Source organism: Abramis brama (genome assembly GCF_963993115.1).
Source record: "Abramis brama genome assembly, chromosome: 3".
In the NCBI taxonomy this organism is placed as follows: Eukaryota; Metazoa; Chordata; class Actinopteri; order Cypriniformes; family Leuciscidae; genus Abramis; species Abramis brama.
Genome location: NC_139965.1, coordinates 23,512,513 through 23,528,556, shown reverse-complemented (window position 1 = coordinate 23,528,556; position 16,044 = coordinate 23,512,513). Strand labels below are relative to the sequence as shown.

Sequence of the window (16,044 nt, the reverse complement as noted above, 5' to 3'; positions counted from 1 at the left end):
TTGACTTGACGCAAATGTCAAACCAAAAAAAAAAGGATTTTCAGGATAAATAATGAGTAGGCAAATATCATGACGATTATTTAAAATTAATCGAGAGAGGCAGATATCGTTATTACGATTAAAATACGATTAATCGTGCAGCCCTAATATATATACACTAATCGGCTTTATCACTCTGTCTCCTCTCCACCAATAAGCTGGTGTGTGGTGGGCATTCTGGCATTCGGGCATATGGCTGCCGTCGCATCATCCAGGTGGATGCTGCACATTGGTGGTGGTTGAGGAGATTCCCCCTTCTATGTAATGCGCTTTGACTGCCGAGAAAAGCACTTTATACAATTTTATGAATTATTATTATTATTGTTATTGTTGTTGTTGTTATATATATTTACACCACTTAACTTATTGATTGCTATCAAGACGTGAAGAGACTTTCAACCAGCATATCAAAAATTGTTTCTGGAACAAATCACCTACCCTGCCTTTAAATTCATCCATCCAAAGTGCCCCTATATATACTTGAAGTAGAAAATATTACATAAATATAATGTATGGCATCTGAAGACTTGGAATATAGTGCACAAGTTAAATTGACTCAGATTTTGGCATATATTTGAGCATATTTTTTTTGTCTCAGCTGTTTACAATCACTCAAGACAAACTTATAGAAAGACACCAGCATTGAAATTCTCGATAATGATAAGATGATAATAATGTTCATATAATGGTGAATAACCAACAAATATAACAAATAGATATAACAAATATATAAAAACTAATAAATGAAAGCAAAAGCATAGTAAAAGGAGAGAACATGGTTGTATTCCTCCACTGTATCGACTTTTCTGCGGAATTATACATCAATGCAGGATTTCCATCTAGTTTACCATTCAATACAGCTCATTACATTTGGGATACATGCTCCCATGAGAAGAAGCTACTTCTGGGAAGGTTAAAATTGAATTAAAAAATGCCTTTTTATAGGCTCCAGGACACAATGAGAGAAGAAAAGACAGATTCATCCAGGAATGAATTCATCACAGTAGCGGACCGCTACAGACAGTGCCAGCTTATAGTCTGAGACCATCTGCTACAAGTGTACCCTTTTCTTGTAAAGAAGTATGATGAAAAATAGGATGGTAAAGACCGGGAGCTCAGGGACAAGTGACAAATTGCAGTTACGCTAAGTTTTTGAATGATTACCTGAAGCCATTGACCCTTAGGCCATGTTTGTAGCGCTCTCCTGTAAACCAGTTAAGCATATCAATCATGCAGAGCAAGCAACCTGTAACCAACAATCTCCTTATTCAACTTTTACCATGACAACCTCTCGACATTCATAGGTCTTCACATGGCTGACCTCCTCACAAGCTAGCGGACGAGCTTGGCCTTTGGCAGCTGTCAGTAATCACTGGCAAATAACTGTGATGGTAAGGTTAAGATGAAGCAGATGGACTGCGTGGTGCTGGTGTCCACACCGTGAGTTCAGGGCCTGCATTCCCCTCTTGTTCAGTACAGACTGACTAGCACACAAAAGAGCCTCCATTTCCTGGGGAAACGCCTACTTTTCCCATGAGCTCATGCATCAGCCAAGAAGTTCATTCAATGACAACAATATGAACAAGAACAAGGAGTGTATAGGGAGTAATTGTTGAAAGAACACAGGGGATCGTAATGTTTCTGGCAAATGTTCTCAATAATGATGTAGTGTATCATAAAGTGTAGGTTAAACGATCAGAGTTGCGCAGAGAATCAAATCGGGCTCCCTTTAAATTCAGAGTTGTAACTTGAATTGGCCACACCCCACGGTTAGTTTAATTTAAATTTAAATTAAGATAACGTAAAGAGGAATTCACAAAATTGAAATAAAAAAAAATTAACATCACGTGTTTCAGATGAGCAAATGCATTTCCATGCATTTTTTTAATCACACAAACTGCAGCTTAAGGCTGAAAGCTGAACCAACAGAATGAATAAGAAGACACATGACTCTTTATTTCTGAATGTAATCAAGGATTCTAGCAGGGTCATTGATCATTCCCAGCAGTGGTCTGAGCAAATCATCTGAAACCCCTGGAAACTCCTCAGAGCAAGTCAGGCATAAAAACCTCCAACTGTGGGTGAGGGAATCTACAGATGCCTTGTTATAAAGTAACAACTCACATTAAAGTCACACAAAACCACATTAACAGACATTTGGCAAGTCCAAACCATCATAGCATACCATGTGTAGTGAGGACACCTGTGAACCTGTGTTTTTGAAGATGAGCTTCATAAACCTGAAGTAGTTCAATGGAGTCTGTTGATGGCCTTGCCAACATGAGGAGCATCCCTGCAGAGTTTAAAAGAACAGCGAGACTAAGAGAGCTGACCAATAGTTTCAGGGCTTCAATCATGCTGCGAAAGAACAGCGTGGTCTAAACGCTTAGTTTGAACTCTCCGGGGGGTCCTAAAAGACACACGACCAGCAACCGCCCCTCTCAACATACTCAAAGAGCTCTTTTCACGCAACACGCTTTTAATCGAAGGCTAACCGCTCTACGTCATGGCCTATATATTACCGCAATTTGAGGAACTGGTTTACAGTTGTGTAACACACTTCCTTGTCACCTGGGTAATGGCTTGGTTTTAAATCATACCAAAATGAGCAGAAGCACAGCATCACTCATCAAGCACAAACACTCTCAGCCTCCCTGTGAGCATGTTGCTAGGCTGTCACTGTGGCCTGTGATTTTGTTGTTGCGAAGAGAAAAACAGACTTTTTGTTTCAGTTGGCATCAGTCACTGAATGCTGGGACTATGGTATTCTCTTTTTAGTGGCACAACAAGCTAAAGGGGAGTACACTTCAATTGCTGTTGCTTGGCTGGTCAGGGAAAACAATCAGTCATGGACCATGGTTAAAATTAACTATTTGACCTCATTCATCACAAGTAACATGGTGACTCCACTAATGCAGTAAAAATATCCTATGCATGATGTAATACATCTATTCATTTCCATGTGATGTCTTTAGAATAGCAGAAAAGCCACAGAGGATCCCATATGTTGGTCTTCAGTTTCAAGTTACTCCTCACAAGTAAACCATACTGAGAAAGTCGATTTTTTTAATGTGAGCGGTGCTTGACTCGCCAACAAAATGACAACATTTACATGTGCACCAATAATGCGATTATTTCTAATAATCAGAGTAAGGGCTTAGTCGCAGTAAGATGTTTACATGACACGAGCAGAACTCTTCACTCCAGTTTACGTGCAATTTTCATTATTCTGATTATTTGCTAATAAGTATGGTTATACTTATACTATGGCTATCAGATAGGCAGTACAGTATGCATGTTACAGGCCATTGTTTTAATCTACTCACATCAAATTCAAAATACATTTTTATGGACGCACTGTAGGGCTGCACGATTTGGGGAAAATGTCATATTGCAATAATAGAGGTCAATATTGCGATTGCTATATGCGATATAATAAACAAATGGTTTCATGAGTAAACTTGCTTGGTTCTCAAGGAAAATAAATGCACACACAGATTAGTGATAATCTGCCTAAAGAAAAAATTGTTTTTCTCTGTTCCCTTTGTTCTTTGATTAACTTTAGCGACAGATATAATTAGTGGCTACTGTGTACTGTCCCTTTAAGACCAGCCGCAGTCAGAGACGCGGATCTCATACGCGACTCATTCTTTCACGAGTCAAAACTCACGTTCATCATAAGACTACTCTTATGTTATGAAGATACTCGACAAAAAAGACATTTTGGCATAATTGTGTGTGTTATTGTTCGTTCAAGCTCGAAAGAGAACTGTATTCTGGCATGCTGTTTTGTGCGCACGCACGATATTAGCGTGAGTCTTTCTGTGTGTCACAGTCAGGACATTCACAGGCAGCGCGTTAATTTTGGCATAGCCTACATGTGTGTTGTTCGTTCTACAGCAAAAGAGAACTTGATACTGGCGCGCGTCTATCTGGGTCGTGTGTGTGTGTGTGTGTGTCAGGAGGACATTCACTGACAGCGCGTTCTTTTTTGTCTTATCACGCATGAATGGTTTAAAAGCATTTGCATGAATAAGAGCGGGATCATGTAACACTAGCCAAAGGATGCCAAAAATTAACAGATGCTGCGTTAATTGCGTTAACAGCGCTAATTTGTTTATTTAATATAAAATCGCAGCATTTTGCGTCATATAATCGTGTAGGCTTGACATCGCGGTAGCGATACGATTAATCGTGCAGCACTAACGCACTGTATATTATTTGGTATCGCAATGCTGGGTTTGCCTGCTGTTGTCGTGTTCTTCGTGCCGTCTGGATGAAGATATGGAGCAGAGACTGCACAGCGAGTGCTGTTGACAAAGTCAACAGTAATGTTACAAAGTAATGTCACGGAGTTCATTCATGAAATTGTGCCGATGGCCTCGTGGTCAGCACGCCAAAATGTAGCGCCGTTGCGCTCAGGCGGCCCGAGTTCGAGTCCCGGTGTGGTGAATAATCGGGTCCGGCTGAAGAAATGGGTCCGGGCTGAGGACCCCATTAGTATGCCAGTAGTATGCCTGATCTAAATCTGTTCTCGCGATAACTTGTAGCTAACGTGAGCTGTTTTAGTGTTATTATGTGGTAGCTTTATGTAGAATGCTAAATCCCGCTGCTATATGCAAGGTAAGATTGAATTAAATTTTATATTGTATATGTAAAGCGTGTATATTCTATAGCTAATATTTAAAATCTCAAGTTGCGTCAATAGCAGGAGAAAGACCGCGAAATTTAAAAATACTACTGTTATTGTGTCACGAAATGTAGTTTTAAGAGTTTTTCAGTCGATAATGTAGTTGTTTAAAGCTCAAATATGTTGTTTGTTTATACAGATAGCGCCTATTTAAAAATTTGATCTGACGTTTTCGGAGATGTGAGATCCAAGGGATCACCGTTTGCTCAGCGCTCATGTATCCCGCTTGGAACAGCCTTACCTCGGCTAGAGCTGCTGCTGCTCTCTAGTCTAGTGGAGTGGTTAAACATGAGATATAATTCGTCTTGTGGGACGATCTTTGAAATCATTAATCTATATTTTGTTCCCTGGCAAATCGTTTTGGCTGAGGGCAAAGTTTTAGTTTCATAACTTTATATAACGTTAAATTATTTAGGCTATTTATCTTTAACGTTGTAGCCTGCTGACTTATGTTTGACTGAATCGTTTAATTACTTTATTTCTTGACTTGTATGGCTACTTATACTTTCATAATTGCTATTATTGATCAATAAAACTGAAATTTAACAAAAAGAGACAGGGTTGTGTCATTTTATTTTATATATGATATCACCAACATGGCATGTATTTTTTTCATGTATGGGATGGGAAGTATTTCAGAGTATCACTGACAAAGGCTCAAAAGAGTCCATGACTTTCTAAAAGATCTTTTAAATACAGATTGTTTGTGTTTTTGTTTTACTTTTAGGACTGGAGAACATCTGGTAATGAGATGTCACTTTTTTCTGTTTGTTAAATGCTTAGTTACGGTTGGGATCTCTGCAAAGGAATACCTTCTCACAACATAGCGACACTTTTTAGTTAACTTAATGAATTACTAACGTAATGATAGCAGTAACACCAAAACGTACTTTGCAAGATTAATCGCTGTTTTATATGGATTAACCCTTTCATGCATAGTGGTCACTACAGTGGACAGCTATTAAAAAAAAAAATTCTTAAATTTGCACGGGTTTTGATGGCATAGTTGCACATCATCCTCTTCAGTGGACCCACCCTGGTGCATCATCCTATATATTTAAACCAAGTGGCAAGCCGTTGTGCTTCGATTTTTTCCCCCCTCCAAACCAAGATGGCAAATGGTCAGTCAGAAATGCCAAGTTGCTCCGGAATATCCACCCATTCCTTCTATCCTAGGAGACTCTTGTAGGTAAAAAAAAATATTGCAGCATCAAGCAATATCTAATGAGTCCTATCAAAGTTGGGTCATTATACGTAAACGTGCCATTTTGTGTCCCTTAGAAAAAAAAGCTCTGTAAATCTTAATAAACCATAAAACAAATAAAATATTTTATAATTTAGTTTCCATAATATGTCTAATAATATAAGAATAAATTAATTTCTGTTTCTTTTGTTTTTAAAGGATTTTAATCACATTTTTGTGCACAGCATCTTGCAGAAATGTTGAAAATGGCATGTCCCTCAGTATGATTTTTCTACTTCTCCTTGCATCATCTGCCTTTCATGAAGTTGATGGTAGAAGACAAGTGTTCTCTTCTTTTCTTTGAGTTCATGTAATATCTGAAAGACAGGGACACGCTCATTGTGTCAGCCCTGTTACCAGAAAAGCATACGTTAAAAAGTTATTTGTACATATTTAAAAAGGGATCTCCATATCTCAGCTCAGGGGAGGTGTAGAGAGCCAGGACTTGCACTCATCTCTACGCCTCATCGCCCTCTATCAGAATCCAAGGTTTCAAGAAGATCCGAGAAACTTTATTTTTCGACCCAAAAAAACTATAAGGCCTACAGGCCCTGTCGTTTTTTTTGGGTCGAAAAATAAAGTTTCTTGGATCTTCTTGAAACCTTGGATTCGGATAGAGGGTGCTGATGCGCAGACAGGAGTGCAAGATTGGAGGCTCTAGAGCCTTCCAGAGCTGAGATATGGAGATCCCAGGTAGCATTTGTTACACTGTGCAAAATAGTGGTTTCACGGACAGTGGAATTTTGGGATGACACTTGGTGCTACGGACTCAGGGGAGCCCGCTGAGTGCTGATAAACAGGTTTCATCAAAATATTTCGAAAGCTGAGCTTAAAAACCACCGTGTCTGCGAAGCCACTATTTTGCCGCCAAATAGTGGTTTCGAGGACACTCATTTTTATGCAAATTAAACACTGAAATGACTTGAAAATTAGTGTGATGTGTTCAGTTGAGCGTGCTTAGTACAGTGGGGGTGGTTTAATTAACGAGAATTGATATCACACATGACGGGAGAGCAAAAACACATAAATGTCCCAGATCCAACCTATTCAGAGGATGCAAAATAATGGTTTCACGGACACTGCTTTTTACTACAAGTCAATTTCTGCGATGGACCTGGCTATACTATGGTATTATGTGCTTTGTAAATGTTAAAATTGTGATCTTTATTTACTAATGTACATTTATTAATTTCTTTTTTTCAATGCCTTCCGAAATACTTGGGACTTGGGAAAATGGACTGTTGAGTACCCAGAACAGTGGAGGCTGGCTGACTCTAACAACTGTGGGGTTTTGGTTTGTACAGTAAGTTAAAAAAATGCTTTTATTTATTTATTTTATTTTATTTTTATCTACATTACTTTAACAACTGTGTTTATTGCATTAGATGGCAGAAATGGAGGTGAGGGACAAATGGACCTCTATGAAAAACGAGGTGATACAGGGAGAAGATCTGTGGCATCTGAGAAGATATCACGCATCATCAATGGCAGCATATGCTGTTCAGCATATGACGTATAAAAGGTATGTGTAAAATGAGTGTCCTCATTCATATAAATCAACTTAAAAGTTTAATAAATCAAGTAGATCGTTGATTTTTTAAATTTAGGACAGTCGAGGAGGTGGAAAAAAAAGGAATTTGTTCTCTTGTCAGTGATGCTGAAATTCAGGTACATATAAGACCTTACAAAATTTAAAATGGCTAGATATTGTTTGCTATACTAAATATTTTTTTCAGGAGTTGTTTCAAGGAATTGTGAAAGGCTTGGTGAAACCCACGTGGAACAAATGGTGGCAAATGAAGACTGGGAAAATGGCAAAACCTAAGAGCTTTCATCCAGCCTTGTCAGCACATGTTGAGGAACTTTTAGGACACATCGACAACATTGTGTTTGAGCAAAAGAAGGACAAAAAGCTTGAACATATCGACCTTGTAATGTGTGAATTGATTCCTGAGGTAAGCATTTTATGGGATTGTGTTGGTACAAATAAGTACTCGAATTTTTTATATCACCAAAAAAACACATCATTTTCTCACCCTGGTATCATTTGATAATATGTTGGAAGAAACTGATGGCTGATTTTTATATGTTTTTGTGAACTAACTCATTAAACTAACTCATTAAGTAATTACTTTTTTTTATCTTTTGTTGTACAGATCAGCCTTACAATACTGAGACGAACGGAAGGTTTCAGTCACTTTTGGGCTGATATATCTTATCTTGTGGAGTGTGTCATTAAAATAGCCTTTTAAGCCAGTCCATCCATGGCACCCAGGTTCAACGAGCTAACTACGTCTGAAGCTGCGTTGCACCTTTGAGTTTGCATATCAAAGCAAAAACAGTGAGTGATGTTCCATAGCACTAAGGACTGCAAGTGTACGGTTGCATGTGACATGTTGTTTGTGTGTTTTTACAGAGTTCCTCAAGTCAGTCCATGACACCTAGTCCAGCCTCCTCACCTACCAGGTCACGACCGCACCATCTAAAGGGGAAACTGACTGACTGCATCATCTAGGCCTTAGGATGGTTCCACAAAGAATTGACTGCACATACAACATGAATTTACTTCAAACTAAAGATCTGACTTTACATACAGCAAAAGACACTGCATCTATTTGTGTCTCATTAGCTCTCAAAAAACTTTAACCTTACAGTTCATTAAATATTTTAACACAGCTAACTCAACATTAATTGTTTTTAAATCTCCACAATGTATAGCCAGAGGACTATCACAAAAGTGTTTAGGAAAGTAAATACATACTAGAGTATGTTTGTTTAAAGCTGCTTTGTATTGTTGTGTATTTTAAAAAGCTCTATAAATGTCCTAAAACGATGTGCATTTTGCTTGTAGTTTTGTGTTAATAAAAATGTAATATATTACATCTCATAATTCAGTTGAATTCATTATGTATTGTATTGTGTAATTTAATTAAATTTTTATATAAGTTTTGGTTCTCTCATTTTATTACATTAAATGTTATTGTGTTGTATGATGTTCTGTATTAAGAATTAATTCTGACATAAATCATATGCATTAGTACACAAATGACATGCTTGAAATAAAAAAGCATTTTATGCCCCATTGCTTAATAACAAATAACTTTGTCACAAAACATACTTTAAAAATGTTATTTCTTTCAAATAAAACATTATTATATGAATTAAGGGGTTTGATTAATCACATTAAAAATTGTGATTCCATAATTTTATTATACTGTTCTTTAGTCAAGGCTAGATTTAATATTTATACCCACAAAACATAGCTAGCATTCTGTAATTTATTTAAATGTCTAAACTGGTAATACGAAAAATAGTAATATACACAAATAAGCATTATTTTAAGAATATTTTAATAAATAAAAGTGTACAAAATAATTACATAATTATAATTGCATTACGAATGGCTGTGAATATGGTAAGGCAGTATCAGTGCAGTATAAGCTCAGGAAAAGCTCATAGCACGAATCACGATCATCGGATAACGTTAGCTGTATGCTATGCTATTATCTAAGCTAACTAAAAAACACTACCAACGAGAAATGTTTAATTTCACAATCTATAGCTTCGGTTAAATACTAGTATATGAAACGTATACTTTAGAATACATTAAATACATTAATGATTCGTTATAACGTAGTACAAACGTCTTCTATAATAAAGTGATTTTGTATGATTTGTAACCAGGCACTAAAGCGATTACCCATAAAACGGGCTTTGAGCCAATCGGATTGCTTGGGTCCTCAGCCCGGACCCATTTCTTCAGCCGGACCCGATTATTCACCACACCGGCTCGCGGACCTTTCCCGATCCCATCCCCCATCTTTCTCCCACCTCGCTTCCTGTCCATTCTATACTGTCCTGTCACAGCAAAAAAGCAAAAAGGCAAAAAGAAATTGTGTGAACAACACATGGCATCCGTGTAGCACCGTGCACTTTGGTCAGAGCGGTAATGCGATTAAGGAGTTTGCATGCCTGTTTATTGTGATTAAAATCAGTGTACACCACATAGTTTAATGAGAATATGGTTACTACGATTATGAGCTTAATCACATTAATTTGATCGAAGTATTGCGCTTACATGAGGTTTAATCGCAATATTGCCGAAATCCCATTATAACTGCATTATTAGTGTGCATGTAAACACACTCAATGTTAACGTGTATATCTATAAGCTAACACTGGTCACCAAGACACCTGCCCTGTTCTCCACTGGTTCTCCTCACACCACAACTCAATATGTCTCCTCTGACCGTTATTTTGTCAAATCCTGGCCTGTCCCTGCTCTCTTGGCTCATAATTATATGGCTGAGGTCCATCATACGCATAAACATTTACAATTTCCTGTCATTGCGATCCATTACTTTCCTATTGTTCAAATTGGCCGCCCTCCCTCCCGTTACATCACTTCCGGTTTGGCGGTTTTCGAGATGCGGAAGTAAAATTCTCTCACAAAACCGACTCCAGAAGCCTTATTAGCGTATTTATGAGTATATATTTAAAGAGTTGCAACCACTTCTGTCATGATTTCTTCGAGGGGAGGGTCTATGGGCAGGTAATTGTATGGGTATGCGCCCGGACACAAGGGAAAAACATGCGGATAGCTTCAGCTTTCTTTTCGGCTCTGATAGCTGCAAGACCATGCAGAATGCTGTGAGTGCTTGTTAGAAATCAGGAAATAACATTGTGAGAACATTGTGCTTGGTATGTTTTTCGTCTTCAAACCAAACTTGGGTCTCTAGCCAACAAAGTTTAAATCCTGTCTGGCTATACGCTTTCCATAAGGTTTATGCATTAAGTCAGTAGGTGGTCTTTTGTGGATGAATGAGTTTTTATCTACCTCTCAAAGTGGTCGAAAGTGGACAAGCTCAAAACATTTTAGACCCTGTTTACACCTGTATTTAGCGTCGTCAACTTGTGATCCGATCCACCAAAACATATCTTAATACCAGGTGTAAACAAAATCTTACCGAAAGCTCATTTTTTGAGATATCAACCTCAAATTTGGAACACAACTTATTTAGATTTATGGCTTTGATTTTCTAGCCGTTTTAGAGTTCAACTTGTTTCATAAAATATATATTTTATATAAAATAATGTTCATAAATAATTTTCATAAACTTAAACCTATATAACTTTTTTTGGGATTTACTTATTAATTTTTTTTTACTTCAGCAATAATCTGCCAAGGGTATTCTTTAAAATGATACCAAACTTAAGTCTGCGCTCCCAGGCTTCAATTTTTTATGACAGTTTTTTGACACAGACATTTTTGTCCTCTATGTAGCTATGTGTATCTTTTTTTAATTGATGCACAAGGGTTAATGCTATCGAGTATCAATGCACTGCTAGAGTCATGCCGAATTAATTCACACATCTTGGCAAAAGATAGTGTCTGATATTTTATAGATATTTAAACTGATAAAGCATCGGCATCGGTATCGGCAGATATTCAAGATTGCAGTATCGGTCATAAAAAAGTAGTATATACTTTCTTTTCTGTTATGAATGGTGCCACATTTCTGTATCTCGCATGAACGTGGGCTTGTGAATGTGCACAGGACAGCAATGGTTGGTAGCCCTACTGCACTGTACAATTTCTTAAACATTGCATTGTTTTTACCAAAACCAATAACTTGGTGAATGCATTTTATTGAATTAAATGTGCAAGAAGACTTGGGTAAACTATTTTTGGTCACAATTGAAATCACAATTGAAATCACAATTCACGTTCATTTACGCTTGTAGCACAAACAGTGTGAGATGACTTACATGGCAAAATCTAATCCTTTGGGTCAAGAGTTTGTTCAAATTCTCGCCTCTTAAGTATGAGCAACACTAATAGTGACACTCGCCTTGGTCAGCAGCACTAATTACCGGACCGCTTCAGATTCCAGGAAGAACATGACACAGAGTTGGATGAAGTCATGTGTTAGCATACTGCAGTCATTAAATGCTTGGAATGTGGAACGAGCCAGCCGTGTCAAAAACGACTATCAGCAGCACAAGAGGGCCGAGAGCAGTAACCCTCTCGACCCCTGTCTAATCAAACAGCCTTCTTTTATGGTTGCTCGACACTAACCACCCACACGGTCAGAATTCCTCTGCCACCGTGACATTCTAAGGACAAAAGAGGACTTTTCTAATCAAAAAACCTTCACACAGCTTTCTGGCTACGTAATATTACAATATTTTAGAAGTTAAAGAGAGGCTTGTGTGTTGTTCCAGAAAGACTAACAGAATGAGATCTTTGCTTGGCAGCCTGACAGAAATACAGCGCCATTACCGTTTTAGGCCAGCGGTCTCCCAGTGCACAGAGAACAGAAATGCTATTAAAGCACCAAACTGCTGCTAATAAATAAGAGCTAATGGTACTATGCACCAACTGTCCTCATGGGCCCTCAAGTTTGAGAAAGAGAGTAGAGCAGTACAATTCATAACCATTTTAAACCCAGGGAAGCTGATATGGATCAGCCTAAATCAAAACGCTCCTCTTTGCTAAAAAACATCACTCTAATTCTGACAGAGGAATTAGATCCTAATTCCTGAAAGAATGTTTTTGTTGCTGAAGATACCGCAACCAGAGATATATGAGTGCAATCTGGGGTCAAGTCCTGCAAAACAAAAATATCAAATGCTTTGGTTGGTTATGCCAAACGTTTATCAGACCCACTTGACATGTGTCCTCCGAGGCCAAGTGGTTCTAGTGGGCCACATGCTCTCTGGGTCGCGAAGCAGGCTGTGAGACACACGTCCGTCACCTGTTGAGGAGCTCTCTGGCCCCCTGCTTTCTATGCGACAGCCCTGCAACAGCTGCGCTGTCTAAACTGATTCAGCAGACTAGGAAGATCTCCTGCTGTACAGTGATCAGTTGGATATGGATGACATTGACATTGATGATGTGTGCTTTAAGATTATTTTACACAAATACCTATTATATTAAATGATTATACAAAATATATTATGAAAGGTCCTCATTTATTGCACTACAAAGGCCTTTGGCTGGTCATAGGAAATGGGATTATTAGAATCACTGAGCCTGGATTTCTGAAATCCTCAGTTCCTGTCAACTCTGACAATGTGAATGAATTTCAGGAATCCATGGCACTGGATTACTATCAGTGTGTCTGAACTAAACGTAAACCGCTTACAGCTAACATGCGAGCTTGCAGTCGATTATAAAAAGGGGTAGGGTTTGCGGACAAAATGACTGGAGTCTGCCATATGTCACGAGAGAGAGGTCTCATTTCAGCAGAATATAGAGTTCTTTCTGATATTTAAAATTACTAATATATTTTTGGTTACACTTTTTTAAGGTGACAGTTACATTGTACTGTATAATACAATGTACATAGTCAAATAAGTACTAAGTATTATTAATTAACTACATGCATAATTATACATAATTTAATGTTATTATTATAGTAAATACATGTAGTAATGTGTAACTACGTACCCTATAATAAAGTGTTACCTATTTTATACACACACACACACACACACACACACACATATATATATATATATATAAATATATGAAAAAAATGGATGCATTTTATTTGTCTGATCAATAACATGCATTTAAAAAAGGTGAATTTTCATTTCATGCCAACTTTAAATGATGGTGGTGCATGATGTCCAGGGGACAGGGTGAGGTGAGGTATGTATGAACACTGAGGGCTCATGAGGAATGCAGGGAAGGGGGGCTGATTCACTGGCCAGACTTCCGGGGGAAGGCGCCATGAGCTCAGTGACTTAAAGAGCAGCTGAACTGTAACTTCATCAAAGCCCACTATAAAGCCACTGACCCCGTGGCACGTGCCTGTGTGGAAAATCATCAGGGTAGGCAATGCCAAAAGGCTTAAACGTTGCTCCACAGCACAATGAAAGAAAGACTGAAAGAGAGTGGGGGGGTTGAGCAACTGCAATTGTCTGGGGGTGTGATATCAAGTCAGCACTTTCACAACATCCCCCCTGTGTGCGACTGTTCCAAGCTTACTGCCACAATAAAGACTTGCATATTACCCACCCAGCTTCAGAAAGCAAATAACTTTTCAACCAGCTTGCAAAAATAAAATAGAGAACAGTTCTGTTTCAATATTTTGGGGTTGGTAAGATTTTCAAAATGTTTTTGAAAGAAGTTTCTTGTGCTCACCAAGTCTCTATTTATTAGATTAAATATAAAGGGGAAACAAATGATGACATATTTCAATTTAAGATAACTGTTTTCTATTTTAATATATTAAAAAAAAAAGTAACTTACTCCAGTTTTCAGTGTAACATAATCCTTCTGAAATCATTCCAATATGCTGATTTGCAATACATAATTTTTTATTACCGTTTAGGTAACACTTTACAATAAGGTATCATTTGTTAACATTAGTTAATATGTATTAACTAGCATGTACTAACACTGAACAATACATTTGTTACAGTATTTTTTAATCTTTGTTAATATTAGTTAATAAAAATACAGTCATTCATTGTTTGTTCATGTAATTCACAGTGCATTAACTAATGTTAACAATTACATTTGATTTAAATAATGTATTAGTAAAACTTTAAATTAACATTAACTAAGACTAATAAATGCTGTAGAAGTATTGTTCATTGTTAGTTTAAGTTAACTAAAGTAGTTAACTAATGAAACCTTATTGTAAAGTTACCATTATGAATTTTGAAATGGTTGTTCTGCGTACTATTTTTATGTAAACTGCGATTCTTTGATGAATAGAAAGCTTAAAAGAAAATATTTTATTTGACATAGAAATCTTTTGTAACATAATAAATGTCTTTAATGTCTCTTTTGATCAATTTAATGTGTCTTTCCTGAATAAAACAAAGTATATATAGAAAACAGGTGTCTCAAAACATGTTTCAAACTTCAAACTTGATGCAGTGTCTATAGATCCTGATGCTGCAAAAAACTGTGATACATGATGGTTGACCAAACATGTCAGTCTGAATCACCTGTACATAGAAAAAATTTTTTTTTTTAAAATAGTGTAGACTGGAAGCAAGAACACGTCCTGTCAACACGTATGTCTACCATGGACATATTGACAAACTTCACTGCAAAATGAATTGCTGTCGACTTATGTTCAATGATACACTGTAAAAAAATTCTAACCCTCCCAAATCAAAAATTTCAAGTGACCGATAACATCTAAATTTTTCAATTGGCCCAAGTGAAATTCTTGTTGCAATAGTCTGTTAACATTGGCTCAATGAGAAATAATACGTCAGACTAATTGAAAAATTTAGATGTTATCGGTCACTTGAAATTTTTGACTTGGGGATGTAATTTTTTTTTACAGTGTACATTAATAAAACAAATGCCATATTGATTCCTAAAGTTATTTTTTGTACTGTCAGTTATTTACAATAATATCAATAGAGTATTTTCAGCAAATATCTGATATTGATATACAATCATTTATTGATTATTATTAAATTTAATTTAAAAATTTTGAATCAACTGACTAGTAAAAATATCATGTTTGTGTCAAGGTTCGCAGGTTTGCCTGTTCATGTCTGTGTGTACTGTCCTGGTCTGATTGCCTATCAGCGTCAGCTGTGCTGACGAGCAATCAGATCAGCCGCAGGTGCGGCTCGTTTATGTGTCCTATATGTAGTCTAGCGTTTGTCATGTTCATTGTCAGATCGTTGTTCGTTGTTCAGTGCCTCTCTATCCAGTTCCAGTTTCTCCGGATATTCTGCCTCCAGTTCCTGAGCTTCGGACTTTTAGCCCGGGTTTATTTTCGGCTCGTCGTCGTTTGATGTTTTATCCGAGAGGATTTGGATTTCAGCCCACTGCAGTCCCCGCGCTGCCAAGGACCTATCACCGACCTGTATTATCTACATCAGCCTGTCTTGTCTTGATCTTTTGCTGTTTACATAAATAAACATCACCTTTCATTCGCAACTGGATCTTGTGTTTTGTGACGTAACAGAACGATGTGACCAAGATGGATCCAGCGAATATTACTGAACTGAGAGACATTATGAACAATAACAACGTTCGTTTTGATTGTCAAGATGAGCAGATTACGGCAACCGGTCGAGCAGTTCAGGC

The 16,044-nt window shown here is 37.4% G+C and overlaps 2 protein-coding genes across 5 annotated transcripts in view; one reads left to right on the top strand and one right to left on the bottom strand.

Annotated features, from left to right (window-relative positions):
- Nucleotides 1-16,044, bottom strand: part of rras2 (RAS related 2) — a 48,257-nt gene that overhangs the window by 16,928 nt on the left and 15,285 nt on the right. The window lies entirely within an intron of this gene.
- On the top strand, nt 4,498-8,917 carry LOC311078671 (uncharacterized protein). 4 transcript variants are annotated; one of them, XM_084107630.1, is made up of 7 exons: nt 4,498-4,662; nt 7,226-7,275; nt 7,358-7,494; nt 7,580-7,640; nt 7,709-7,927; nt 8,129-8,247; nt 8,389-8,917. In XM_084107630.1, the coding sequence occupies exons 1-6, from the start codon at nt 4,656-4,658 to the stop codon at nt 8,222-8,224; spliced, it is 570 nt and encodes a 189-aa protein (XP_083963756.1). In that variant the 5' UTR covers nt 4,498-4,655; the 3' UTR covers nt 8,225-8,247; nt 8,389-8,917. The 4 variants fall into 4 exon arrangements, 1 of the variants encoding a protein (XP_083963756.1); XR_014605239.1 differs by having other exon boundaries at nt 4,500-4,662; nt 8,129-8,313; XR_014605240.1 differs by having other exon boundaries at nt 4,506-4,662; nt 4,869-7,275; nt 8,129-8,313.

Coding starts and splice junctions, on each gene's coding strand:
- LOC311078671 (XM_084107630.1), top strand. Junction 7,276..7,357: donor GTGGGGTTTTGGTTTGTACA/GTAAGTTAAAAA, acceptor TTATTGCATTAG/ATGGCAGAAATGGAGGTGAG. Junction 7,641..7,708: donor TCAGTGATGCTGAAATTCAG/GTACATATAAGA, acceptor TATTTTTTTCAG/GAGTTGTTTCAAGGAATTGT.